The sequence below is a fragment of the Meriones unguiculatus genome, chromosome 1, assembly GCF_030254825.1.
Source record: "Meriones unguiculatus strain TT.TT164.6M chromosome 1, Bangor_MerUng_6.1, whole genome shotgun sequence".
Lineage (NCBI taxonomy): Eukaryota > Metazoa > Chordata > Mammalia > Rodentia > Muridae > Meriones > Meriones unguiculatus.
The window spans coordinates 3589020-3616742 of NC_083349.1; the positions used below are offsets into that span (position 1 = coordinate 3589020).

The 27723-nt window shown below is 51.0% G+C and overlaps 2 protein-coding genes across 6 annotated transcripts; one reads left to right on the plus strand and one right to left on the minus strand.

Annotated features, from left to right (window-relative positions):
• Positions 1–124: 124 nt before the first annotated feature.
• On the minus strand, positions 125–16743 carry Tmem143 (transmembrane protein 143). 5 transcript variants are annotated; one of them, XM_021640388.2, is made up of 8 exons: positions 16599–16742; positions 16056–16287; positions 14702–14806; positions 7679–7873; positions 6547–6677; positions 5242–5521; positions 1579–1768; positions 125–1134 (listed from the first exon to the last, which is right to left on the minus strand). In XM_021640388.2, the coding sequence occupies exons 1-8, from the start codon at positions 16619–16621 to the stop codon at positions 914–916; spliced, it is 1377 nt and encodes a 458-aa protein (XP_021496063.1). In that variant the 5' UTR covers positions 16622–16742; the 3' UTR covers positions 125–913. The 5 variants fall into 5 exon arrangements, with proteins under 5 accessions (XP_021496063.1, XP_021496062.1, XP_021496061.1 ...); XM_021640387.2 differs by having other exon boundaries at positions 125–1164; XM_060378899.1 differs by having other exon boundaries at positions 1022–1202; positions 16599–16743.
• On the plus strand, positions 16182–26485 carry Syngr4 (synaptogyrin 4). Its single transcript, XM_021640357.2, has 5 exons — positions 16182–16319; positions 17961–18161; positions 24653–24890; positions 25871–26010; positions 26248–26485. Exons 2-5 carry the CDS (start codon positions 18069–18071, stop codon positions 26470–26472), a joined length of 696 nt encoding a protein of 231 aa, XP_021496032.1. The 5' UTR covers positions 16182–16319; positions 17961–18068; the 3' UTR covers positions 26473–26485.
• Positions 26486–27723: the final 1238 nt, after the last annotated feature.

The window sequence follows — 27723 nt, forward strand, 5'->3', positions numbered from 1 at the left end:
AACCAGACTCCTGCAGTAAAGCTCTCCTCAGGTCTCAGTGCCTCTAAGAGGCCAGTCCGGGATCCAGCCACACCCTTTTTCTGGGCTTCTGACCATCCCCTTCACCTGCAGCCACACCAATCAGTTTATTACACATGATTTATTCCTCTGAAGGAGGGTAAGGGAGGATAAATATTGCACAGGTTAGGAGAACCAGGCTGAAGTGGTTTCTGCGGCAAGGTAGGGCAGGCCTAGGACCCTGCTGAGGCCTGAGCTAGCGTGATCTTGGGGTGGAATCCTGCAGAACTTCTTTGGGGCAGGAAGTTCCCAGCCCAGTGCCTTCATGCAGAAAGGATCAGCTGCAGAACAGATGGCTCATCTCACATGGAAGAGGAGGCGGCCCTCCAGAAATTCTGATTGGCTGCCCACGGCTCAATTGCCCAGTGTCTGTCACCCGCTGTGTGTCTGGGCCAAACAGCTCGAGGGTTGCAGTGGGCCCCGCCCGGGTGCTTGTGGCAGCAGTTCCTGTGCAGGCTAAACAGATGCTGAAGCAGAGCCTCCAGGCGCAGCTTTCACAGGCTGGCCGGTCTCAATGTGGCAAACGCTGGCAGCTGCAATCCAGCAGCTGTGTCGAGCCTCCCCAAGCCCCGCCCCTCCACCGGTTCTGGTGAGGCTCCCGCCAGGGGCGGGGCTGAGAAATAAAATAACAAACTGAAATAAAAGGCTTTGATAGGCTGACCTCAATAGGCTGCCTAGCAACTGCCAGTGGCCCTGATTGGCTACTCTTAAGTCTATAGCATAGCAAAACTAATGGCCTAGCAGAAATCATGGCCTGTCAACAACCAGGAAGGAGATGCAGTTGCCACGACTGACGGTTTGCTGTGGAGGAGGCAGAGCCTGGCACCCCACCAGTGCGGGGCCTGGCAGTAAGAGGTCAGGGTGAGGGATAGCTACTGCCTGGCGCAGCCTGCGGGGCCTCTGGAGTCCCTAGGACCAGCTGGTCCAGTTGTGGCAACTCAGGTGGTGGGAACAACCCGAAGGTGGGGGTCAGGGCTTGAAGATGGGCCAGGGCCCGAGGTCCATTGAAGGCCACATCACAGCCTGACTGGGCCAGAAGCCAGCTTTCCACTTCAGACTGCAACCACCTGGAGGTCTCTGCAGGGAAAGACTGTGTCCAAGCTGGACCTAGAGGAAACCTGAGCCTGAGGAACAGCAGGGAGGGCCTAGGGAGAGCAGGATTGACATGGGGGACAGCAGTGCGGGGAGTCTGGGGACAGAAGGGAGGGCCTGGGGGACAGAAGGGAGGGCCTGGGGGCAAGAAGGTAGGACCTGGGGACAGCAGGGAGGGCCTAGGGAGAGCAGGATTGACATGGGGGACAGCGGTGGGGGGGCGTCTGGGGGACAGAAGGGAGGGCCTGGGAACTGAAAGGTTGGCTTGGGGAATAGCAGGGGACCTGGGTACAGAAGAGGTGGCTTGGGGAATAGTAAGGAGGGCCTGGGAACTGAAAGGTTGGCCTGGGGGACAGCAGGGAGGGCCTGGGAAGTAATAGGGGAGGCTGAGCAACAGCAGGAAGGACCTAGGAGACAGGGAGGGCTTACCTTCCTGTAGGCCTTGGGGGGCCCCTGGCCGGCGGGCTAGGAAGCTGTAAGCCAGCAGGGCTTCCTTGATGTGTTCCTCCTGTGCACGCAGTGCCAGGGCGCTGAGCAGTTCTGAGTTGTTGGATGTACTTCGGTAGTACAGCATGTGTGCCAGCTCCAGCGCCTGGGCACTGCGACGCTGCCCAAACACCTGTGGGAATGCAGGCTTGAAGACACTGGTACAGGGCCACTAAGGAGCAAAGTGCCAGGGCAGCCTGGCTTCCTGAGCTCAGCTCTGGGTTGGGGCTGGGTTTAGGCTCAAGTACAATCCCTTTGCCAGTGTCCCACTGCTTTGCTATCTGGCCACATGTGAGTGGGTTTGTACAAAGATTTAAAACATGAGCTTTAGCCTAGGAAATTCCAAGCCCAATACATCTTTATCAAGTATCCTTGCGTATCCCCAGATGACATGTCTAATTTGCTTTATAGTAACCCATTACAAAGAGACAGGGGTGTTGTGATGCAATCAGATAGTTGTAAAGTGGACACTGGGTGCAGGTTACCCTATTTCTGTATCTATTTGAACCTTTCCATAATTGAAAAGGAAGAGCTTAAGCTACTGCGCTGTGAAGAAAGCTAGGTAAAGGGCACTGAGTGCAGCCCAGCCCTCACACACTGCAAGGCCACTTTTAGCCAGGATACTTGAGCTCAAGGCAGTCCTGTGCCTCTGTGTTGCCCCTGCCATCTTCAAGCCCTTGAGTGAAAGTGGCCTAGAGCTGCTGTATGCATACAAGGTTGATGCTGCGAGGGCTCAGGAAGTCAGTACACATGATGGACAGCCTGAGGGCAAAGCTGCCTGCCCACCCTATGATGCCAAGAATTCAGCCTGAACTGACACAGCTGGGGCCCTCACGCCATGGCTCGGTGGCGGAACCTTCTCCTTAAAAGCCCACACCATGAAGTCAAGTGTGGTAGCACACACCTTTAATCCCAGCACTCGGAAAGCAGAGGTAAGTGGATCTCTGTCAGTTCAAGGCCAGACTGGTCTACAAAATGAGTCTAGGACAGCCAAGACTACACAGAGAAACCCTGTCTCAAAACAAAAACAAAAAACACAAACAAACATCCCTAGTGCAGCCCACAGAGCAAACACTCCTGCCCAGGTTGCCTCCCACCCCTGTTACCTCAGATCCTGGGTCTTCAAATGAACAACACCCTACAGTGTGTTCTCAGAAAACACTGCCTCATTCTCAAGGCTGTCCAGAGAGTGGACGAATCCTCAGGCTCCTGAACCCATGCCACCCCACCCATGTCCATAGGAATCCTTCGCTGCCCAGCTCCAGCTCCACAGCCTCCAGGCTGCCCCGGCCTGCTCTGCACAGAAAAGCAGGCTATGGTAGGGTGTCCAGAGACCCACCCCAGCTAAGCAATCCAGGAAGCTCTCCGGAAGCTAAGGGCCTCTGGGCAAGGATCAGGACTGCACAGGGTGGCCAGGCCAGGGACAGAGAATCAGTCAGAGGGGACAGCACTAGTGCAAACGTGGAGTCTGGGGAAGCAGGAGGGGAGCCTGGGTGTCACAAACACACAGACAGCAGAAACGGGGGTGGGTGGGACAGTGGTGGCGAAGGACTGTAACCAACCACAAGGCAGTGAGAAGGCAGGGTAGGGCCAGCCCTGGGTGGAGTTAGGAATAAGCTGTAGAGCCACCTGAAGGCTGGGAACAAGGCAGGCGCCATGGCCCCAAAAAGAGCAGATATGGGAGATGTTGGCTGGGCAGCCAGTGAGAACCACTGCTCCAGGCCCAGCTGGCCGGAGAGCGTGTGGCTCGACACAGGCAGACAGGAAAGGACCAGGAGAGGGGCCTGTGGTACGACAGACCCAGGCACACTGAGGCACAGAAGGAATGAATACTTAGGGATGTGAATGGCTGGGAGTGAGCCCAGTGGGAAGTCAGGGCTGGGTGGCAGCTGGAATATGAATAAATGGGTAACTGGATAAACAGAGCCCTTCCACTCCTGTCGGCTCTGCAGCCCTCTGGGGCCACTGAGGAGTGGAAGGAGGGTTCGCCTTGGACAGTGCCCCCTTCCCAGAGTGCCGGAGCACCCTCTAGACTCCTGCTCTCAGTCCTGCCCTCCACTATGCCTGTGGCATGGCAGCTCCTCCCTGCTGTTAACCTGTGGCTCCCTGCTACCCTGAGAGCACCCAGAAGAAGTGCAGGCATGGGCCACCCTGGCGACCCTGGGCCTTGTTTAAAACCCCTGTGCTGGCCCTGGGTATCTGCTCTCCCTTGTGGCCACTGTGGCCTGGCCATTACTTGCAGGCTCTATCACACATCTTCCTGAGAGAGAACCTGTCAAGACTGCTGAGAGCAGCCTGAGGACTAATGAGGTAGTAAGTGAATGACAAGCTAGCACACACAGCTCATGGCAGGCTGTAGTCCTGGGGTAGTGAGACCACACAAGAACTGAGAAAGGCCACACTCAGCCATCTCGCCAATAGGACATGCAAGGACCAAGAGAACACATTTGGGTGTCAGGCCCACCTGCCCTCTTGACCCTCAATCCTAGCTGTTGAGCAACAGTGTTCTGAGGAGGTCCTGAGCACCATGTGAAGCTCAGACAAGGAGTTTATTAGATATACAACTTCCTGGCCCAGCCCCAAGTTTCTGAAGCCATCCTTTGGGGCTGGAGCTGGCTCTCTCCGTGATCATAATAGCACTCCAGGAAGGAAGCTTAGGGAACAGAGAGTCCCCCCATGGTAACCATCATCCCTCAACTGTGCCCTCACATGGTACTTCCTGTACTGTGGCCAGGCTCACATTGACTCATTTAATCTCTGTCCACCCCCCTACATCAGGGCTTGCCGGCATTGTGCAGTGTAGTAGCTGAGGTTCAGAGAAGTTAAGCAACTAACTTAAAGAGAACAGTAGAGTCATATTGGTGAGAATTTCAGTTTCTTTAAAAAACAGAATTATAAGGATATGTTTTTGTTTCAATCCCGGGTGTGGGGATATGAGGCTGCTTCACAGCAGGTGACTGTAATTTGCCTGGTGCTCTAGTAGGGGCATGGTTTTGCCTCTGCAGATAGTTTCTGCGAGTTTGTGACATTTGGAATTCCAGGAACTTTTCAGAGGATATATAAACGAGAGGCGGGGTTGCAGCTGTTGGCTGATTGGTGACTGGATGCTGTTGGTTGCTGTTTGTTAAGTAGATGCACAAAGACGAAACAAGGAGAAGAAGAAATCAGATACCCGGACTGCAAAGACCAAACTCGCCCCTAAGGAACCTGATGTCCGCAATCAGCAGGAAGTAATCTAATAATAACGTCGCCCCCTTTTCCCTCTATCATTTTCCCTCTCCTATCCAGTGTTAGGGGGTTAATGTAGAAAAGGGTGGAAAAGAGAACTAGGAACCCACAAAGTAGCAAAGGGCGGCTACAGTAATATTCATGTCCAGTCATACAAACTGCAAAGTATATAACTTTGCTCTATTCTTTAACATGCCAGTGCTCCAGTCCAACTCCACTTTGCAGATGAAGAAACTGGAACTCTGTCTGGGGTAAGAGTGCTGATAAATGACGTAAGGAGGGTGTAAGGGCACCATGTACCAGAAACAATGTGTGAAGCACTGAACGTACAGGGGGCTGGCTGGGAAGTCTAGGCAGCAGGGAGCCAAGGGTGCTCACCTTGGAGGCCCTCAGGCCCATGAAGGCGGCAAAGAGCAGCAGTAGTAGGGAGGTAGCCATCTTGAGGTCAGACAGCACCACCATGCCCACATTGACGAAGAACACAACTCCGGAGACCACCAGCATCAGGTTGAGCAGGGCACGCTGTAGCAAGGGCGTGCGCACCTTCAGCTCCGGCAGCAGCTGCTCTAAGCCCTCCAGTGGAGTATCCTTGAAGCTCTTCAGAACCAGGTGCCCCCGCTTCGTCCGGGCCGCCAACACCACCCGCTTGAAATATCTCCTGAAGGCCCGGAAGAAGGATGTAAGCACAGGGGACCAGAGCCCTCTCGCCTTGTGATGGCTTCTCTTGGTTGGCACATTGACCACATCTGGAATTGACTGAAGCCCAAGCTCCTATGGGGAATTTTCTTGACTGGATTTTTGAGGTTGGAAGACCCAGCCTAAAACTTTGCAACCCACTTTCTAGTGATATTCCATGTAAAAAGCCTGGTGGCACACACCTTGATTCTAGCACTCATAAGGCAGAGGCAGGTGGCTCTTTGTGAGTCTAAGGCCAGCCTGGTCTATGTAGTGAGTTCCAGGACAGCCAAAGCAACGTAAGTAAGACCGTGTCTCAAAAGCTTTTGGTTTTTGCCTGCTTGCTCTGAGTCTCACTGGAAAATTTATTCTGCTGTTGAAGCATTCTTCCTCCTGTATTAAAGCTAGCTTCAGGGTTTCAATCGGTGGCTCTCCAGAAACCTCCAGGACTCAACAACTACTGAATTCTTACTCTTTTCATCATGGGGCAATCATTGGGCTACCCTGACCACAGCCTGCAAGCCAGTTTTAATAAATCCATTATGTTATATAACATATATACACATGTATGTGTTCTGTTCCTTTAAAGAATTCTAACTAAAACACACCTGAAACTACACATTCCCATGCTGCATGGCCTTTTTCAAAGCTACTTAATCACAAGGAGTTGGAAGTAAGTCACATGGTCTTATAAATATTCCTATTAATGGACCTGTCAGCTGTTAACCAGAAACATTGTTGTGCCACTTGAGGATGTGGCCTTCCTCTCTGATTATCAATTTTCCTCCTTTAGAAATGGAGGTGACTGATCCTCCCCTTCTTTCTCCGGAAACAGTAGCTCTTGCTTTCTCTTGGGAAGGAAAAGCTGCATTTGGACACTCTGTACCTCCCATTTCAGGACTTCTTCCAGGGTCCCAAGATGCAAAAGGCAAACCCTGACCTATCTGTGCCCTCTCAACTCAAACCTTGCTCCTTCTTGCTGCGACTGAGGAACAAGGGCCTGCTCACCTCTCCACAGGGGGCAACTTTCGGAAGAAGCCGCGCTTGGAACCCACACTGGACATGTGGGGCATCTGCCCAACTCTCTGGCCCAGAGCCCAGAACTGCATGTAGATATACTGATCCAAATTTATTGTCACCTGCCAAGGGGAGAAAGGAAGCAGAGGTAGCTGAACATGAGCCAGGTGTTATGGTCAGGGTGCCAGAATATGTGTCCTAGCCAGAAATGGGCCCTGCCTTTTGTTGCTGATCATGCAGTGTAGGTAGGCAGTCACTCATGGTCGCTCGTGGTGGCCACTGCAGAGCCACACGGCACAGCACTACAGCCTCTAGGCTGGGCCTGCACACAGGAATCTTCTTAGGACTTAAGGTAGCTCTGGTTTTAAGAGTCTCCATTTATGAAGCAACTACACAGATAAGACACGGCCACTTAAACTATGCCTTGCCACCACTGGCAGGCCAGATCGCAAAATATGACAGGATGTGTCTAGGAAAAACATCCTAAAGTCCACTAAGACATGGAGCTGGAAGATTCATAATTTTGTTGACTTTAAGGAAGAGAGAGAATGGACGGGGTTTTTTGTTATTTTTTGGTGGATTTTTTAGAGACAAAAAAGAATTTCAGGGGATATTGGGAAAGGGTCTCACTATGTAGCCCTGACTGTCCTGCACTCGCTCTGTAGACCAGGCTGGCCTTGAGCTCACAGAGACCCTCCTGCCTCTACCTCCAAGTGCCTGGATTAAAGGTGTGTGATAGCACACCCAGCCTCTAGATTTTGTTTTTACTTTTATGTGTATAGGTGTTTGGTCTTTCTGTTTGTAAGTGAGCTGTGCATAGGCCTGCCACCCACCTGTAAAAGCCAGAAAAGGGGACTGGGTCTCCTGGAACTGCAATTACCGACATTATAAGTAGCCATGTGGTTGCTAGAAACAGCAGCAAGTGTTCTCAACCACACAACCATCTCTCCAGCCCCATGGGGTGAGTTTTATATTGTTTATCACAGGATCCTGTCAGGCGGCAGCACCTGGTGCTCCTGGTCCTAAGACCCTCATCTGAAGACCCTTTTCTGACAAAGGGCACTGAAATGCCTGGGGTGGGGTTCCTCTCACCAGCAAATACGGCTCCTCTGGGGACAAGTACCTGGACCTCATCCTGAGGGTGATGGACAACAAGTGCATAGGCCAAAGCATCTTCAGAGAGTGGAGAAAAGTTGGCCTGGGCCAGCAGGGGCTCCAGAGCCTGGAGCACGTCCTTCTCACTGGACAGGCGCTGGGGGTCAGTAAGGGATGGCTGGTCCAGGGTCTCTCTGTCAGGGTTGATGGGGTCATACAAGGCCTGAGGAGAGATGGTAGGAAACACAGAGAGGTCACAACAAGAGGATGTGAGCCCCTGAGGCCTGGGGAAGCCCAGAACTCAGTCTTCTGTACTCTCCTCCACATGGCCCTGTTGCCTGCTACACACACTGCAGCTGGTTGTAGTGGCACACACCTGTAATCCCAGCACCTGGGAGGCATAACCAGGTGGCTCCCTATGAGTTAGAGCCCAGCCTGGTCCACATAAAATGTTCCAGGTTAGCCAGGACAACATAACAAGACCCTGTTTCAAAAAGAAAAAGATGGGGCTGGAGAGATGGCTCAGTGCTTGAGAGCACTGGCTGCTCTTCCAAAGGCCCCATGTTCAAATTACAGCACCTACATGGCAGCTCACAGCTGCCTGTAACTCCAAGATCTGACACCTTCACACAGACATACAGGCAGGCAAAACACCAATGCACATAAAGGTAATTTTTTAAAAGATTAAGAAAAAGAGGAAGAAAATATCAAAACCTCATGCAGACAATGTCAGCTTCCTCTGGAGCCTTTGCTGAGCAGCAGCCTCCCCTGCAAAGCAGCTGCGGGAGAACAGAGGGCCTGGTGGAGACTAAGGTGCACCCCCCCAGGTCAGGACGCTAGGAGGCAGGTTAAGCAGGGACTGAGAGGAGGTGGCAACCCCGGAACTTGCACTTCTACTGCAGTGCAGGCCTCAGACCACGCCAGGTCTGCTGAGCCCAGAGTGCTTTAAAACCTCCTGTAGACTAGGACAGTGAGCCTCACGTCCTTAGGCCAGGGAGTCCTTAAAGAAGAGGGCAGGGAGGCAAAGGTTTGACTGGGCATGGTGGCTCTCAGGAGATCACAAGTTCAAGACCAGGCTGGGCTAGGTAAGACCCTGTCAAAACAAGGCCTTTCAGATGCTGAAGACGCTGTCCTCCCAGGAGCAGCCAAGGCCCAGCCGGAACATGTCTGAGCGTGGAAGTGATCAGGTGAAAATTGCTGTTTGCATGGCTCCAATCCCTTCCCACAGGGGACCGTTTCCTCTGAGACTGTCCCAGGACCAGGCACCAGACCATCAGAGGCCACATACACAGCTCACGGCACCAAGCCTGTAGAAGGTCTCATCCTGCAGTCCCGAGCTTCTGCTTCTGCCCTGTCTGTCTCAGGAACCCCAACAGAGCTCCCAGCATCCTGTGCCTCCCTCAGATAGCCCAGAACAATGTGCTGTAGTACCTACCTCTGAGACAGTGAGGAAAGTCAATGTCTTTTCCAAGGTCTCCCCTGTGTCCTGTCCCATAGCTATACAGGACTTACCTCACCATTCAAGAAGACAGAGGAAAAAACAAAACCAACAACAACAAAAACAGAAGATAAGGCGTTCTGGACCTGACAGCACTGTCTTCCCATCTTCCAAAGAAGCAGAAACAAGACCGAAAGCTCAAAACCAGCATGTGTGATTTAGAAACATCCTGTCTCAAAAATGAATGAATGAATGAGTGAATGAATGAATGAATGAATGAATGAATGAATAGGGCTCCTGATGAAGTTCAGCAATACAGCCTACATCCCCTACTGAGGGTTTGGACCTTAGCTCAGCAGGTAGAGCACTTGTATGTGAAAGATCCTGGGTCCTGGGATAGCAAAAAAAAAAAAAAAAAATGTTTACAAAGAAGGTAAAATAGACAGATCCAGCAGCTTACACAGAGGACAGAGGGACAGCACATGGAAGGAACTGTGTACTCCAGAGCCCCACTCTCTGCCTCTAAACCCTGGCGGAGGATCAGTGTGTGCAGCTGTGCACTGACAACACTCCATCATGGTCTCACATCAATCACTATGGCTCCAACATTTCATCCAAGTAACCACTCTTCATTTCCTCTCCAAACCTGCTCCCCAAGATGTCCTACCTGGTTCCAGGGTCCTTAGGTATTTCCAGTCCGTATCTATGGCTTCTCATACCAGCCTGTCAGTCCCTCCCTTCCGAGATATTCCACCTGCAGATTCCCAACATCGCCTCTACTCAACCCCTGAGTTCACAGCCCGAGCCCCATCTCACTCCTGAGCCACCTCCACTCACACCTTCATCTTCCACTTGCCTGCCTGACTCTCCACTTAAAAACTAACCCACAAAGCATTCCCAAAGCCTTCCACTGAACTTGGAGTGAAGCGTGAACCTTTTCAGGACCTTAAGAGCCCCTCAAAAGCTGCTCTAGCTTTTTAGGTCTATACTGACAACCACCCCCAAGTCTGGCAGGGAGGGAAGGAGCAGGGAGAACCCCAGCTTCCAACCTGTCTGTTCCCAGTATGATGTGTAATTTGTCCCAGACACTGTGACATGCCTTGGAGGGAAATGGAACCCAGCCTACCATTGAGGGACACAAGGTAGGTACCACAAGACAGTGGAAGGTATTCCATGGGACAGCCTGAGAAAATGCTGATAGGCGGGGCTAGACGCCCAGTGCCAGTGAGCAGGGAGCTGCTGCGACCAGGGCAGGGCTCAAGCAAAGTCAGCCACAGACCACACCCACAGATGCCCAAGATGCCCTTGAATGACCTTGAAAGATTGCACGGCTGGGACTGAAGCTGGAGCCTTCAAGTCTGGGGATGAGGGGAGGGCTGTGCCCCTTACAGACACTGCCACCAGCCGGGTTCTCCTCTGAGAACTCCAAGCTAGACACCTAGACAAGGCACATGGCCTGGTGCTCCCCTCCCCGTTTTCTCCCTTCTCCCCCCCTCACTCTTCCCCCTGCTTACCACTCCTCCCGTGTCTGCAGTCCCAGCACAGATGGATGCTTTTCCCAGTTCACTGCTCCTACCAGCAATGCAGATGGATCACCACAAGCTCCCTGTTTGTTTCTGCTTGTTTAATTTTTCAAGATTTGTTTTATGTGTATGAGTGTTTTGTGTGCATGTATGTATGTATACCACATGCCTGCCTGGTGCCCAAAGGCCTCCCCCTTTGGATGCTCAAGACCTCACTGACAGCCTCAAGTCCCATGGGCCTTGCAGCCAGCACATTCTCTGCTCAGCGCCGCGAGAGCTCAACAAAGGATGGAAAAAGTGAGTGAAAACCCTGCGTATTTTTCTGTCATGCTTGAAGCACATTCCCAGTCTATGAGAATGGGACCATTGTGGTTCTTACTTACAGATGTGAAAACTGCTGTACAGACACACCCTGATCTGCCAATTACTTACAAAAGCCCTTTAGTGTTTGGGGGCAGGAGGACTGTACATCTGTGGATCCGAGGCCAGCCTGGGCTACGAGTGAGACCACACTTCAATAAACAAATAAACAAAGCCCTGCCAAGGCTCCCATTGCCCTCGGGAAGCAGGATCAAGGGCCTACAAAACTTCTATGAAATATTAGTGTGTCTGTATATGATGGAGGGTCACACATGCATCACCTCACACATGCTGAGGTCAGAGGACACCTTTGTGGAGTTGATTCTCTTTCCACCTTTCCATGAGTCCTGGGGCTGGAACTGAGGTCAGCAGGCCTGCATGGCCAGAACTTTTACCTGCTGAATCATCTCAGCACCCACATGGGAGCTGCTGAGGAACAGACAGCATGTTTTGTTTTATTGCAAGATTGTTTTAAAGACTTATTTTTAATTATTCATGTGTCTGTGTAAGGCTATATACACATAGTGCAGTTTACTGTGGAGGCCGAGGGGGGTATTGAATCCCAGGGGCTACAGTTACAGGTGGTTCTGAGGCCCTGATGTGAGTGCTAGGAGCCTAGAGGTCCTCTGGAAAGCAGCACACGCTCTACACTATTGAGCCGTCTCTCCAGCCTGTATGTATACATTTTTAAATTATTATATGTAGATAATATATAATATATTATGTACAATTTATTATGTTTTATAATATATTGTATATTTTAATATACAACTATAATATTGTATATTATATATACAAATATAATATATTGTACATTATATCATATCATTGTTATAATAAATTATATATAACTATGTATATAATTTATTATATATTATATAATTATGTTATTTATCATTTTCTATTATATAATATAAATTATATTATATCTATTATATGTTATAACCTATTATATATTATGTTACATATTATATGTATGTATAGATTATATGTATTATTATATTATGTAAATATATAATTTAGTATGAGAGTTGTGTGTGTGTGTTTGTGTATGCATGTTGTGACTATGTGTGGAAGTCACAAGATAACTTGGAGAAGCTAGTTCTCCATCCACCATGCAGGGTCCAGGGCTCAGGTCACCATGCTTGGTGGCAAGCACTCTTGTAAACTGAGCCATTCGTCTTCTTTTGTTTTTTGCTACAGGTTTACGCAGCCAAGTCTGATCCCGAACTCCTGATCCTCCACCTCACAATTATGGGATCATAGGAGTTCACTACCAGACCTAGTCCCTGCAGTTTAAATTTAAAAGCCACAGGAGGGTAGCTAGGAGCAGTTGTGCTCAAGTGCAATCCCAGCACTCTGGGAGGCAGGTGGATCTCTGTGAGTTTGAGACCAGCCCGGTTTACAAAGTGAGTCCAGGACAGCCAAGGCTACTCAGAGAAACCCTGTCTCTAAAAAAACCCCAAGAAACAAAAACAAACCCACATGAGGTCAGCTGCTGCAACAGTGAGTCTTGCCAAGGTGGTGCAGGAGGCAGCCTTTCAGAATCTGCACACTGACCTCTGTGGGAGCCATAGCAGCACTGTCCACACAGACCATCATGCTGGGCCCTGTCCACTCACAAGTGTCTCCAGCTCTTGCCTGTCCCCACCCTTCACATTCAGATCCCTAGGGCAGCTCAGGCATACTCTAAAGGCTCAGTGATGCCTGAGTTGCTAAAGGATGAAGGACAATGGCTGGCTGGTAGTTGCCCTAGGACTTGAGTCCTAGGTTTGTGCAGTCCAGAGCTGACCCAGTTCTCCATGCAGTTTCAGGCTGCTCCCCAGTGGGGCCCAGATGCTGCCCACTCACCATCTCCCCTGCCTCAGGGAGCAGGCCAAAGCCTGGGTTGTTCTGAACCCTTCTTATTGGCCCACGTCCCAGCACAAACCAGTCCTGGAGGCACTATCTCCTGAGTAGACCCAGGCTTTAACCATGTCTGGACCTGATCTGAGAACACAGCCAGCAACACAGAACCCAAAGTCAGCAGCATCTCTAGCAGCAAGCTGCCCCTCACCAACTGTGTTCTGGGGATTATCCAAGCAGCCTAGGGCACAGGACCAATGACTGAGCCCGTGCTTGCAGAACTCCAGAATGCCTTTACCCTACTTTCTACTAATAGGCCACCAGAGGGCACCTGCTCACACTGACCATAGGTCCTGCTCCCATGGGCAGAACCATCTTTGGTTTTGGGGGTGAGGGAATGTACACAGCACCAGCCTAAGACACCTCCACCACCTAGCACATGACCAGGACATCTGCCCCACCGACAGGGGGGTGCTTGTATTCTTTCCGCATCTCTAAGTATTTGAAATTGTACATAGCAGGGCCCGGCATGAGGGCACATGCCTTTAATAACAGCACTCAGGAGGCAGGGGCAGGGAGGCAGGCAGATCTCTGTGAACTCAAGACCAACCCAGTCTATCTTGAGAGGTCCAGGCCAACCAGGGCGACACAGTGAGACCCCATCTCAAAGGAAGGAAGGGAAGGAGGAAGGGAGGGAAGGAGAGTAACTTTTACATAGCAAACTATTTTGAACAAAACCAAAAAAGAACTCTACCTGCAGAAGCGACATATGCCCATGACAGAACATGGAGGCAGGTGAGGAGGCCTGGGACTGAGCCTGCAGTTGTGTCCCCTGTAACCTTGAACATTGCCAGACTCTCCCTGAGCCCAGCTTTTTGTCTGTACAAATGGGGCTGGCAGCAGCAGACAGGGCTGCCGCTGGACACAGGACGCACGCTGGGCTTGGAAGAGCTGTTGTACTGTTCAAGGCAAGGCAGGGAGGGCCATCTGAGGCCGGAGTGTGAGGTCAGCTCAGCAGGCTGTGGGTTCCCACCTTATACACCTCAAGAACGTTCAGCCCCTCACCAGCTGGTAAGAAGAAACCCTAATCTAGGAATATCCTTCATGGTTGACCTGCGGCCCTAACTATTTCGGGTGGTCTTCACTGCCACTGTAAGCCATGGCTATGCTTGGACCACTCAGTTTCTGTCTAATCTGTGGAAGGGCAAGAGTAAGAGGTCAGCCTCCATGCCAAGATGTGACTTTAACAAGTTAGACTTACGGGGGGAAAGAGCCCTCATGGGAGTCAAAATCCTTAAAAGAAAGCACAGAGCTCTTGCTCAACCCTCCCACATGTGAGGACAATGCTGAGAGCAAAAGGGCTGAATAAGCAAGCAATCCTCATTAGATCCCTGATCGTGGACACTCTGAGCTCAGGCTTCAAGCCTGATGTCACTGTGGATAAACACCCGTGTGTACAATGCCCAGCCAACAGCATTTCTGCCCCAGTATTCTAGTCAGAAACACTAATTCCCTTGACAGTGTCAGTGTCATTGTGACGCTTCCAAAGCTTCCTTCACTGCAGACCCAAGGCGTTCAGTCACACTCTGCTCACATAGCTAACTTCCTCCAGGCACATAGGAGGCAGACAGGGTGGGTCTCTGTGAGTCTGAAGACATCTCAGTCCCTTCTCCCTGCAGATCCCTCAACCCAACATCATGTTTTACATTCATTTTATTTCCTGTCTCCCCAGCCGAAATGCCAGCTCCATGCAGTTACATCTATCCTGGTCATGGCAGAGTCCTCAGAACCTAAAAGAGAGCCAGGCTCCAAGCAGGTGTCAGTCACTACATACGAAACAGACACTGGACAAACATGCATGAAGAGGCTGAATGACTGTCCTCACCTGCAGCCTGGCCAAGAGATGGTGGTAGTGAAACAGGGTACAGAAGTCCACATGAGCTGAGAAGGCCTCCACAGCCGCTCTCTCTGCTGGGCTGGAGTGGAACTCCTGCCACCCAGAAAGAAAACCCAGTTAGGCCTCTCTCTTCTTCCTCCAGAGGAAACCTTTCATGGCAACCCACATACAAGCTGGGAATTCTGGGCTTTAAATTTGTATTTAAAAGGTAATTTAGCCAAATGTGTGACCCAGCATGGCACAGGGAAAGCAGAAGGCTTCAAGGCTTGGCACTGGCTCTGCCACAGAACGTGTGCTGTATGGCAGCTGTTCTTTCTTGGCAGAACACCATCCCCCAGAGAAGGGACAGGGTTGATGGAATTAGAACCCCAGTTTTTCAAAGGGGAAAACAGGCTCAGTGAAGTCATTTCTGAGTGTCATGATGGGCCCTTCTGACTCCAGAGAAATTTTTATTTATTGCATATATGTGTTTTGACTGCATGTATGTGCCCAACATGTGCCTAGTGCCAGCAGTGGTAAGAAGAGGGCACTGTCTCCCTTGGAACTAGAACTATGGATGTTGTGAGCTACTATGTGGGTGCTAGAAACAGATCCTGAGTCCTCTGCAAGAGTAACAAATGCCCTTAACCGCTAAGCCATCCTCCCATCCTAAGGGAAATTTTGATGAGACTGTGATAACAAGTATGCATGTGTATATAAAGTCTAGCACAGAACTTGGTATACACAGCAGGTGTTCAATAAACAACTGTTGCATTAATGAGTGGTCGTCAACGGTGGGAGGTCTGACAGGGATGGTGGGCTGAGAGCGCAGACTCTGGAATCGATCAGGGGTAAGGTAAGGGTCTCACTCTTGGAATCCAGCAAGCATTGGGTCACTTTGCTTTTACACCTGTAAAACTGGATGACGTGGTCTCTTTCTTACTAGGTTGTCCAGACGGTTCTGTACATTACAAATATGTAGCACAGTGCCACAGAGTAAGAGCTCAAAGTGTGATGATAATAATTCTGATTACAGCTTTGCAGGTACACTTTTATTATGTAGTAGAAAGTAATGATGAGGATGGTAGTTATATCTGTTTCAAGGGAAACACCTCATGTCCCCGAGTGCCTGTTCAAGGCCCCAGAAAAAGCCCGGGTCGGGAATCCATTAGGTATCTCATCTTGGAGCTCTTTCGTGCTTTCCAACTTTCTTGTACCCACTAGGAATGCTAAAGAGACCAGGAACTACAACTCTCAGAAGGCGCTAGAGCAGTCCTCGATAGGAGATACATTGGTGCAGTTGCTAGATCAGCCGGAAATTGTAGTCTCCAGGCTCTGGGGACTGACCACTGATGGGCAGTACCTGAATCAGGAGGCGGAGCAGCTGCTCTTTGGAGAATGGAATGAAGCGCTCGCGGTACTGCTGGGCCCAGTCGCGGGGCTCCTTGGGGTTCCACATCTTGCGGTACACCCCCATCCTGTCTGCCAGGGTTGACAGAGCCCGGGGAGTCCCGAGAAGAGCAGGCACCAAGGCCCATACTCGGACCTTGGACCTCCAGGTCACATGCAACATGACCAGCCCCTTTTCCCAGAGCCTAAACGTAAGCAATGAAGAGGGGCGACAAAGGTCAGTGGGAGGTAGTACCTCCACAGGCCCCTCCCTTCAGGGACAGTCCCTAGCCAGTTTCCCTCCCTCTTATCCGTTCCACACTGCACATTTAGGTGGGTACCAGACTAGGGTCAGGGGCCTAGTTTGGAGTATCTTGCAGGCCCAGGGACCCTATAGCGGTGCAGATGGTTTCTGCGGAGCTTAGACAACGAAGTGAATCTCAGGAGCGTTGGAAAACTAGGAAAAGTAATAGCGGGTGCCCTCCCTGGGCCATGCAATCCCCCACCATTCCCTCACCTTAGCCAGCGCGCGACTGTCATTGAGCCTTCTGCGCATGTGCACAAGAGGTCCCGGGCCCAGAGGATTGGCTTCAGCAAGCAATAATACGCATGCTCAAAGCCTGGGCCTTTGAAACCACTTTTTTTTTTTTTTTCCAGAGCTGTCTCGACTGCGCATGCTTTACCGCTAGTCTGGCTTTTTCTGTGACGCGCATGCGCCAAAGAAGCGTCACTATTTCAAAGGGAAGGGGCGGGGCGGGGGAGACAAGTTCGGAGGCTGGGGGCTGGGCCGGGCCCTGGCGCGCGCCTGGCCAACGGCGACCCGCCCAACGTCCGCTGTGGCCACGCCCCCTCGCTACTCAGCTCGGGTAGGTGGAAGGGAAAGGGGCGGGACTTGGCTGCAGCCAATCCTCTGTAGAGAACAGAAAAGGCGGGAAAAATAGGAACCAAAAGGAGACTAGAGGTAGCGCCCTGGAGCAGGAGAGGAGAGCAGGCAGACGGAACAGCCAATCTCCCAGTGGCGACTGATGGTCCTCGGCCCTCGAAGACTAGGTGGTTCTCTTCAGGCGGCGTCCCTGAGGTCTCAGCACTTCCGCCCCCACGTCCTTGGAAGGGAGGCCCCTGTTCTAAGAAGGCTGCCGTAACTCTCATCCTGAGCGGGCTGGTTTCCGAGGCTTCACAGACCAGACCCCAGTCTGAGACATTGCGGCTTCCTGAAACAGAGCTGAAACCTAAGCAAGGCTCTTGTTATGGGAAGTGACACAAGTCAGGGAGCACCTCAGGTATAAGCTCGCCATGATCTTCTATGCGAGGGGCAGCTGCACTCCCTTGGACTCTGGTTTACAGTGCCTTCACTAGGGTTCCATGCCCTGGGGACTCTAACCCCACTACCTCATGCCTCCACTCTGAGGACCCAGCAGGCCTGTCACCCGTCACCACCCTTATATCCCCAACACCCAGGGCCCTCAGCACCCCCTGGTCCCTTTTCATCTCCTGAGACCCTACATTTTCAACTTCTAGGACCTGAACCAGCCTTTTTAGCCATGTTCCCATCCCAAGAACCTCCCACATACCCTATTTACCCTATCTCTTATCTCTAGCACAGGGATCACCCAGCCTTTTCTCACCCCATATTTTTGACTACTGATACTGAGAGCAGCCAGGCCCTTCACCCCTGTTCCTAGGGCTACTACCCTCCTCAGTCCATCCACCCCTACCTTGGAATCCTCGGTCTAATATCAGCTCCCACCTCTGGCTACTCAGCCCTCCTTTCACATCAGACGCTGACTCCTACGCACTCCCTACTCCATCCAGGTGTGGACCAGTGCTTCCCACCACCAGCACCCTGACTCTTGACATTCCCATTTGTGCTGTCTTGCAGTAGCTGAGCCCCAGGGTAGGCCTGAAGCACGCGGGCAGTGGTGCCCAGAAAGCAGCACCCAACACCCCTGCCCCTACCTCCCAGGACACCCAAAGAAGAGAAGCCGCCATGCACTTCCATGAAAGCCTGCAGGACCTGGCAGACAGTGAGGCTGTGCGCTTTCTGAGGAAACCAAAGAGCATCTCGAGGATCTGCGGAGGGGTGAGATCCTGGGAGTCAGGACACAGGAGAGGTCCAGGAGCAGGGGTAGGGGTCAGATGAGGTCACCAGCTATTGTCAGCACCATCATGAGAAAGAAGCCCTCACATCTGGGTATGATTTTTAGCACCAGCACATACAAGACTGAGGTAGAAGAATTGTCATGGGTCTGAGGCCAGCCTTGGTTACAGTATAGGAGAAAGAAAAAAGTGAAACCCTTCAAAGAAGAAAAATAATCCCCCCCCCCCAAAAAAAACACACCAATAAATGGAATCAGTGTTTGAAGACTGTTTGTCCAGTGGGGTAGCCACAAGCCACATGAGCTACTCCAGTTCCAACTAATTTAATTCAGATGGGCTCTTCTGCAATCAGTGTGGCATTGTTTCAGGTGTTTAGCTGCTGCAGGTACCTTGTGGCTCTCCAATTGGACAGCATGGTTCAGGACGTTTTCATTCCAGAAAATTCCACTGAACAGCATCCATTAAGGTTAACAAAGAGAAAGAGGTAGTATCACTCAGTTCTGTGAGATACCTGGACCCATACATTTCCTATTTCTTGGGTGGGGATGGGGAAACAAGGACTGGGATCTATTACAGATGGGAAGACAATAAGCAACAGAGCCAGGCTCCAGATCTGAGTAGTCACCTGTGCCAGGCATGGTGCTGATGCATTGTGTGCATCCTTTAATCATTACCATAGTCCCTAAGAATCTGGACACTGGGAGCAAAATCGTCCTTCAGCCCACTTGTGCTGCATGACCCTGAATACATAGTTCCTGCCCCTCTCTCAACATTAGGCCTTCCACCTACACTGAGTCCTTCTCTTTTTAAGAGTTGTTAAATTATGTGTATGTGCCTTCATGGGTTGGTGTGCACCACATGCATGCAGGCTCTGGTGGAGGCTGGCAGGTGCCAGATCACCTGGAACCAGAGTTAGAGCTGGTTGTGAGCCACCTGCTTGGGTCTTAGTTACTCTTCTATTGCTGCAAAGATGAGTCCACGACCATCATGGCAGGCAGCAGGCAAGCAGGCATGGTGCTGTAGCAGCAGCTGAGAGCTTACTTTTTATTTGCAAGTTGGAGGCAGAGAGAGAGAGCAAGCTGGAATGGCGTGGACTCTTGAAACCTCAAAGCTCGCCCCCAGTGACACACCTCCTCCAACAACGTCTCACCCCCTAATCTTTACCAAACAGTTTCAACAACTGGGGATCAAGCATTCAAATATATGAGTCTGGCCAAGGCATGGTGGTAGACACCTTTAATCCCAGTACTATGGAGACAGAGGCAGGATGATCTCTGTGAGTTCGAGGCCAGCCTGGTCTACAGAGCAAGTTCCAAAACAGTCAAAACTATATAGAGATACCCCGACTCAACACAAACAAAACAAAACAAACAAACAAAAAAAAAACCCCAATATTAAACACATGAGCTTGTGAGGGCCATTCTCATTCAAATCACCACAGGCAATAAGTTCTCTTACCACTGAACCATCTCTCAAGTTTGTGCCCCCCCCCCCCCACACACACATCCTATTTTATGTTTTGGGTGTCATTTTCTTTTGTTGTTTGAGACAAGGTCTTAATTCTGTAGCCTAGCCTAGGCTAGCCTTGAATTCAAAACATTACTGCCTCAGCCTCCCTGAGTGCTGGGATTATAGGTATGAGACCCCATACTCAGCCAGCCTGTACTACTTCTAGCGTTTCTCTTGGACAGAATTGGCAACTGAGGCCCAATGACGAGATTGGATCAGGGTAGTGGGAGCAAGAACCAACCGTCTGCCCTGGTTCCTCAATGAGAGTCTCTGGGAAGCTGGCATGCATGTCCTTCTCCATGGCTTCAACTCCAGAGTTTAACCTCCTCAGGTTCCCAATCCAGAGTATCTTCTCTGTCCTCTGGAACAGAGTCCAGACAGGCCTAGCTTTGAGACCTAGCCTAGTCAGGTGTCCATTAGAGGGGCATAGTACCCTGCTTGGCCGGGCTTCCCCCAGCATAACCAGCAGCAGCACTTTTCATCCCCAAAAATGCCCCTTTGGCTCAGACATGGTCAAATTATATACATGCAGCATTTTCTCCAAAACTCAATGTCCTCATCTGTCCTGAGAGTCCTAATACCCCCGCTCCTGGGCAGGCAACGCATGTACACGCTGAATGGTGGGGGTGGGGGGGGGCTGGTGCGTGCTGAGCGCTCTTTAAATAGCAAGTATTGTCACTGGAATAAATCTGTGAGGGAAGAGAGGAAGGAACCTGGGAGGACAGAGACTGGTGCCACAGTGTCCTTCTTCCTTGTGAGGAGAGAGGAATTGTGACTGTCACACACTACTCTGGGGCCCTCACTCCTCAGCGCAACCTATGACAAAGACATACTGATCTGTCTAGTCCCAGGGGAAACTGAGACTCCTAAGGGTTGAATGACTTGTCAAGGTGAGCCATCTGATGAAGGAGTCAAGCTCAGGTCCACTCACTGTCCACTCACCAGTGCCCTAAAAGTGGAGGTGAGCATGAGGGAGCTGGGCACTCACCTGGTATGGCTAAGGGAGGCTGGGAGAGGCGGCCAGCCAGGCCAGACCTGCAGCCACGGGACTTTCCCTGTGCAGCCACGCTGCCTCCACACGCTCTCGTCCTTCCCCTAGCCTGGCTCCTCAGTGGAAGTCTCTCAGCGGCTGGCATTTATGTCCTCCATGCCACCTGCCTACTGGTGCCTAAACTCATGAATCTTTTCTCCCTCCCTGGAGACAAGCCAGGGAAGGTGCAAAAAGAGACTAAACACAGGCTTTAAAGAAACAGGATCTCCAGCCAGTTGATGCCTCTCTGTACCTTCTCAGTGCCCTAGGCTCTACCATAAACAAAAGCCCCTGGGGCCTGAAAGTCAGGAGGGCTGGACTCAAACCCACCCTAGAGCAGCTAACTTTAAGGGTCTGCATTTTTTTCCCTAGGTGAGTCCAGAGAACCATCATTGTCCCAAGCACTTACTAGGCCTGAGCTCCCAATCCCCTTCTTTACCACATAAACACAGTGGGAAACTGAGGTTCTAAGGTCTGAATGACTTGCTAAAGGCCACACAGCCTGGCAGATCAGACACATATGGCTTTTTTCCTTTTTTTTTTTTTTTTTTTTTGAGACAGGGTTTCTCTGTGTAGCCTTGGCTGTCCTGGACTTACTTTGTAGACCAGGCTGGACTAGAACTCACAGAGATCCCACGTGCCTCTGCCTCCCCAAGCAGTAGGATTACAGATGTGTACCAACTCGCCCGGTGACATGTGGCTTTTTCCTGTTGTGCTGTGAGGTAGATTTATCACCTTTGAAAAGTGAATTAATAATACCTCCCTTTGTGGATTGTTGCACAGTGCCAGAGAGGTAGCACAGGGAAAAAGAATATGAGCTCAGCCAGGCGTGCTGGGGCAAGCCTTTAATCCCGGCACTCAGGTTGGCAGAGGCAGGCCAGATTACTGTAAATTCGAGGCCAGGGCAGCCAAGCTACCCAGAGAAACCCTGTCTCAATAATAATAATAATAATAATAATAATAATAATAATGAGTTAAAAAATAATTGATGTGCCCTCTTCTCCTTTCCTTGCCTCATGAGCAGTGCAAGGTACTTCCTCAAGACTGAATCCTTAACTCCAAGACCAGTGGTTCTCAACCTTCCTAAACTGTGACCCTTTAATACAGTTCCTCATGTTGTGGTGACCCCCCAACTGTGAAATTATTCTGTTGCTACTTCATAACTAATTTTGCTGCTATTTTGAATCATAATGTAACTATCTGATATGTAGGATATGCAACCTCAAAGGTGTACAACCTACAGGTTGAGAACTGCTATCCCAGACTATCTTACAGCCTTCCTTTATGGTCTTGACAATGAAGTTCTTGGCAAGAAGTGAAGCTAGTTATTGTGGTTATACAGCAGTTATTGCAGAGGAGAGAGAAGTGGAGAGGAGGGGGCAGGACAATGTAGGGTCAGTCTTTCCCCTCGTGAGCCCCACACGGAAGGACCTGAAAAGAGCAGGGAGCCAGAGTTACTGTCCATACTCCTTTGCTGGAGCCCTGTGTGCACCGCGTAGCGCCTGTCCCTAGGGGCTCAAACCTTGTCAAAGTCTCCATTTTTTGTACCAGTCTGTTGCTTAAGTCACGTCCCATCTCACTGGATCTAAAATGTCTCTGAATTGCTCGGGGGTGTCTCTGCTCTGTGAACTTCTGCCTCACTCTTATCAGTCCACTGGCCACATGACCCCAGAGGATTTGTCTAATCCCTAGGTCTGGTCCTGGCTATTTGAATTTTTTTCTTTGAACCCTTCCTCACATGAGGAAACTCAAGTGAGGGGCTTTAGAGATGGCTCTTGTCCTTCCAGGGGACACAAGTTCAACTCCAAGCACCCACATAGTTCCAGGGGACCTAATGCCCTCTTCTGACCCCCAGGCACCAGACACAGTGGAGCTCGTGCATACGTGCAGTCAAAGCACTCAAACACACAAAAATTTTTAGAGATAATTTTGTAGAGATAAAAGAAGTTCAAATGAGAATGTTAACCTTCACATCTCCTTGGATCTGTTGCGGTCTTTGATCTGCTCCATCTCAGCCTCACCTCACTGAATATCTCAAGACCTCGTCCCTGAAGGAACCAGATCTATAGCATCTGACGCTTGCACCTGCTTCCTTCTCTTGTTTTGTTTTTTTGAGAGAGGCTCATAGAACCCAAGCTGACCTGGATATGTAGCTGAGGCTGGCTCCTGCCTCCACTCTCCAAGAGCCAGTTCTCAATCTGTGGGTCCAACCGCTTTGGGGTGGGGGGTTCTATCAGATACCCTGCATGTCAGACATTTATATTGTGATTTATAACGGTAGCATCACAGCTATGAAGTAGCAATGAGAATAAGTTCACGGTTGGTGGCTACAGCATGAAGACCCTCTGTACTCCAGGGTCACAGCATTAGGAAGGCTGGGAACCACTGGATTATAAGGAATGCACTTCCATGCCCTGCAAACTTCTCGAAGCTCCAGATCTCAACTTCTTACTTCCAAATTTCAGCCCCAGAACTCTGGTTTCCAGCCAAACTTCAGCTCTTTCCACTCTACTCTGCCCTGACTCCTTGGCACGCAGTTACCACTCCAGCCAACTTTACCCAACCTGAAGGCTTTCTCCACACTGAGAGCTGACCCTGCTCTGCTCACTGCTCTCCAAACAGTGGCCCCACTACTCAGTCCTTCTCGTCCCAAACATTCCATGTAGAAAGCTCCTGGACCCACTCCACTCTCTACCCAGTGGGCACACATGGGTTCCTTCTATGCCTAATATTGGGCTTGCCACTCTGCAGTGTGGGAGGAGCTTCAGCCCATCACAGATTTACGCTGATAGGAGCCACTTCCTTCAAGGCTGGGTCAGGCCTGAGGCAGATTACAAAAGATGACGGGCTACACTGCTGAGGTCCAAGTCAAGGTTCTGCTGCTTACTAGCTGATAAATTCATTCAGCTCCTCATCCTTATAAGTCATCTCAGATTCACCAGCAGAAAAGTGCCTCTATCTGCAGTATGGTTGTAGGATAGTATCACAGAAGGCAGGTGCCCAGATGTGGGGCAGCTCCCAAGGCAATGCTATAGGGCCCTTTTAAGAATCCTAAAGCAGGGGCTGGAGAGGTGGCTCAGAGGCTGGTGTGTAGGCAAAAACTAGAGGCGGTGTCCCACACCTATATCCCAGAACTTGGGAGACTAAGGCAGGAAGAAGGCTGTGAGCTCAAGGCCAGCCAGGGCTGCTTGTGAAATCCTGTCTCAAAGAAGAAAGTCCTTTGAAGTAAAAAAGCAAAATGTTGACATTTTAATTCTGTAATCAATACTGTATGCTTGTCATGTCTGCACATTTTTCTGTTTATTTTGACTATTTCACATATTTCAAAAAATGAATTGGGGAGGAGGGAACTGGAGAGATGGCTTGACAGCTGAGTACTTGCCAAGAGCTTGAATGTGCTTCCCAGCACCTAGGCACCTAGCTGGGAAGTAGAGTGTTCATTCAGGTGGAGTGTTTGACTTGCATGAAAAAGCCCTGGTTGGGGGGGAAGCATAGGGGAAAAAAGAATAGAAAGTTATAAGCCAGGAGGGGAGAGGAGGACGACAGAAGAGCTGGGAGAGGAGAGCGCTTACTAGCTTTTGTGCCCTGAGTACGGGCGGGGCCAGAAGGTCTGGACAAAGCAAGGGTGAGTGCACAGATTAACATAGCTAAGGCAGGAGAGCCTTGGAGGCCACAGTGATGGGCCGGCACTGCGGTGGGGCACGGAAGAGCCTTGAACTGTGGTGAGGAGGAGCAGAAAGGAGACTAGGGTGAGGGTATGGAAAGGATGAGGCCAGAGCCCACATGGAAGAAAGGAGGTGAAGGGCAGAGTCAGGGCTCTGGGGCGGTGACAGAAAGGGTGGCTGCAGAATGCCCAGTCCTCAAAAGTGTCCACCCAAGGGAAAGGGCATCTCGGAGGAAGCACTGAGTTCCACCCTGTCCATTGTGGTTCACAGGTCTTTTCCCTGGTCATCTTTTCCTCTCTACTAACTGATGGTTACCAGAACACAACAGAGTCTCCTCAGCTCCACTGCGTCCTCAACAGCAACCGCATGGCCTGTAGCTTCGCAGTAGGAGCTGGCTTCCTGTCCTTCCTCAGCTGTCTGGTCTTCCTTACCTTGGACACCCAGGAGAGCCGCATCACAGGCACCCGCTTTAAGACAGCCTTCCAGCTCTTGGACTTCATCCTGGCTGGTGAGTTCCAAGGGACTACAGAGAGCGCCCCAGTGCCTACAGGTCACAGTCCTGGGCCCAGCTGCCAAACCTGTGCCTGATGATCCTCCCAACTTTGAGGGTCTGACTCCATGGTTCCTCCCAAAAGCATCTTCTAGTCCTTGCCTTTCTGGTCTCTTCACTGCCTCTAGCCCAAGCTGCTTTCCACTCACATTCATTATCCTGGCCCACTAAACCTAGCCTGAAAAGCCCACCTGTGGCAGGAATTTGACTCAGAGCACTGAGCCAGAAAGCCCCTCAGTGAAAGCTAGGAGGAAGACTGCCTTGAAGGGGTTTCTGAGTGTGCAATGAGTTAAGGGATGCCTATAAGCATGTGGACACCTGCTGAGCACCTCCCAGTGTTAGGCACACCATCAAGGTATGTGCCTCCTCTCCTCTGCTCTAAGAACAGCCCTAGGGGTAAGTCCTGCCCATCTTCTCATTTTACAAGGAGAGAGGCTAAGGAGGTCGTGGGACTGTACCCCTACTTCTCTGTGAAAGGCAAAGCACAGCACAGCCTGCATAACCAGGTCACACTGTCTAGAGAGCTTGGCACACTGAAGGCACTAAGCCCATTCTTTAGAGCCAGACCCTCAGACTCTCTTCACACTGCCTCTCTTCCTTTCCCCAGGAGCCATTCCTGATACCTCAGGGCCAGAGAGCCTCTGCAGCAGGAGGGTGCTGTCCTCTGTGTGAGGCCCCCTTCACCTATGGCTCCTGAGCACATGAGATGTGGCTGGCCTACAGGGCACTGGGTTCCTTCCAGATTCTGATGCAGCTGAAGCAGCAGCATGTAGCTGGGGTACTGTGTTAGACATGGGAGCTCCACTCCAGAAGTTGGCTTTTGGGGACACTTGAGGGATCTGGGTTAGCACCAGGGGTGTCACAGGACTCCTGAGCCCCTCCCTAGCTACCCTGCCCCAGCACGCTCCTCCAGCTCTCTTCCTTCCTTGCCCCTCCAGTCCTCTGGGCAGGTGTCTGGTTTGTGGCCTTCTGCTTCCTAGCCAGCCAGTGGCAGCACTCGAAGTCTGAGCATTTCCTCTTGGGGAACAGCAGCGCCAAGGCAGCCATTGCCTTTGCTTTCTTCTCTGTCCCTGTCTGGGTGAGGACAAACCCTGGCCCCCGTCCAGGGTGGGTTGGGAGGGCTGTACCTCTGGTGCCTAAGGCCAGGACTCTCCCTGGGCCTCTGCTGTCATCCTCCAAGCCTACCTTCCTCAGGCATCCCCATCCTGGGCACTGTTGGGCAGTGAACGCACAGCTCTCCACTGCATTCCCAGGCCAGTCCCTGGGCCTCCCTTCCCAGGCCAGCAACTTAAATCCTGCCCTTTCCTGCCCACAGATATTCCAGGCCTACCTGGCCTTCCAGGACCTCCGAGACGAGGCTCCAGTCCCCTACAAGCGCTCCCTGGATGAGGGTGGTGTGGTGCTGAACACGCTCCCTGCTTCATCCACCAGTAGCCCTCCCACCACAGTCCCCAACACTCTGAGTTACACCAGCTCAGCCATGGCCCCCTATATGACCACTCCAAAGGCCCCTCGCCTGGCTATGATGCCAGACAGCTAAACAGCCTTACATACATCAGTAAAGAGCCCCCTTTGAGGGGTTTCTGAACGACCCTGTCCTGTCTGTTCCTCTCCCATCCCTTGAGTGGCAGGGGGAGGAGGGAGACCATTGCCACAAGTTACACTTCTGTGCTATCTCCAAATGCTAATCACACTGCTGACAGCACACCAGAAGTGGCACCAGGCAGGAGCCGTGCCATGTTACCTGTACCTTGAGCTCACTTTAGCCTTGAAGAGGAGGTACAAGGGCCTCATGCTGCAGCTGAGGCTGAGAGAGGACAGACCTTGGAGTGCCAGGGAGAAACAGTGCCGTGTCGACCCAGCAGCCCAAGCTCTTCACTCCCACGGTGATGAAGGCACTCAACAATGTGTGTGAGGACTCAGGGCGCTGAGTCCACGAATGAGATGAGGGGAGACCTGTGTCTTCAAATATACTACAGTCTGTCCTGGGAAACAGGCAAGCATCCCTACTCTAGACTCCCAGGGTCACCAGACTACAGCCCTGCTATGAGGGATCAGGCAGGTGGCACCTCATGCCAGAGTGACCTTTCCCCCACCGCTCTTCCATGGGGCGGAGGATGCAGAAACTTGCTCAAGGCTACATTGAGACAGGTCAATTTTAATATAACTTAATATATCCAGTGCGCTACTGTTTCAATGTATAATCAACTCGATGAGAATTGAACCTTGATTTTCTTTGTAAAACATGGTCTTGGTGTACAGCTCCAGTGGCCTGGATTTTACTGTCCTCCAGCCTCAGTCCTGAGATTCCAGGCAGGGGCCACCATTTGCAGCACTGAAAGTTACCATGCAGCACTTCGCATGCATTCATTCTAACTGTTAAAATCCACTGCGCACCTTACCTCACAACACAGCTCACTTCGGATGTGCCATATCAAGTCACTGATGGGCAACTCACTGGCAGTATCACTCTTGATCTTTCTGGTGGGTTCTCTAAAACAACTAAACATCTTTTTTGTTATTTCGATTTTGTTTTGTTGGGGGGTTTTTTGTACATGAAATTAGTGGCTAACAGACTTTTTTAAAGTAGGGAGCGAGGGCTATAACTTACTTGGTAGAATACTTTGCTCAGCATGCACAAATCCCTAGAATCCTTTAATCTCTAGCATCAAATAAGCCAGATATAATCCCATCTCTCAGGACAGGGAGGGAGGAGGTCCCAAAGTTCAAGATCAACCTCAGTACTTAGGGATTTGAGGCCAGTGTAGGATACATAAGACCCTAACATACA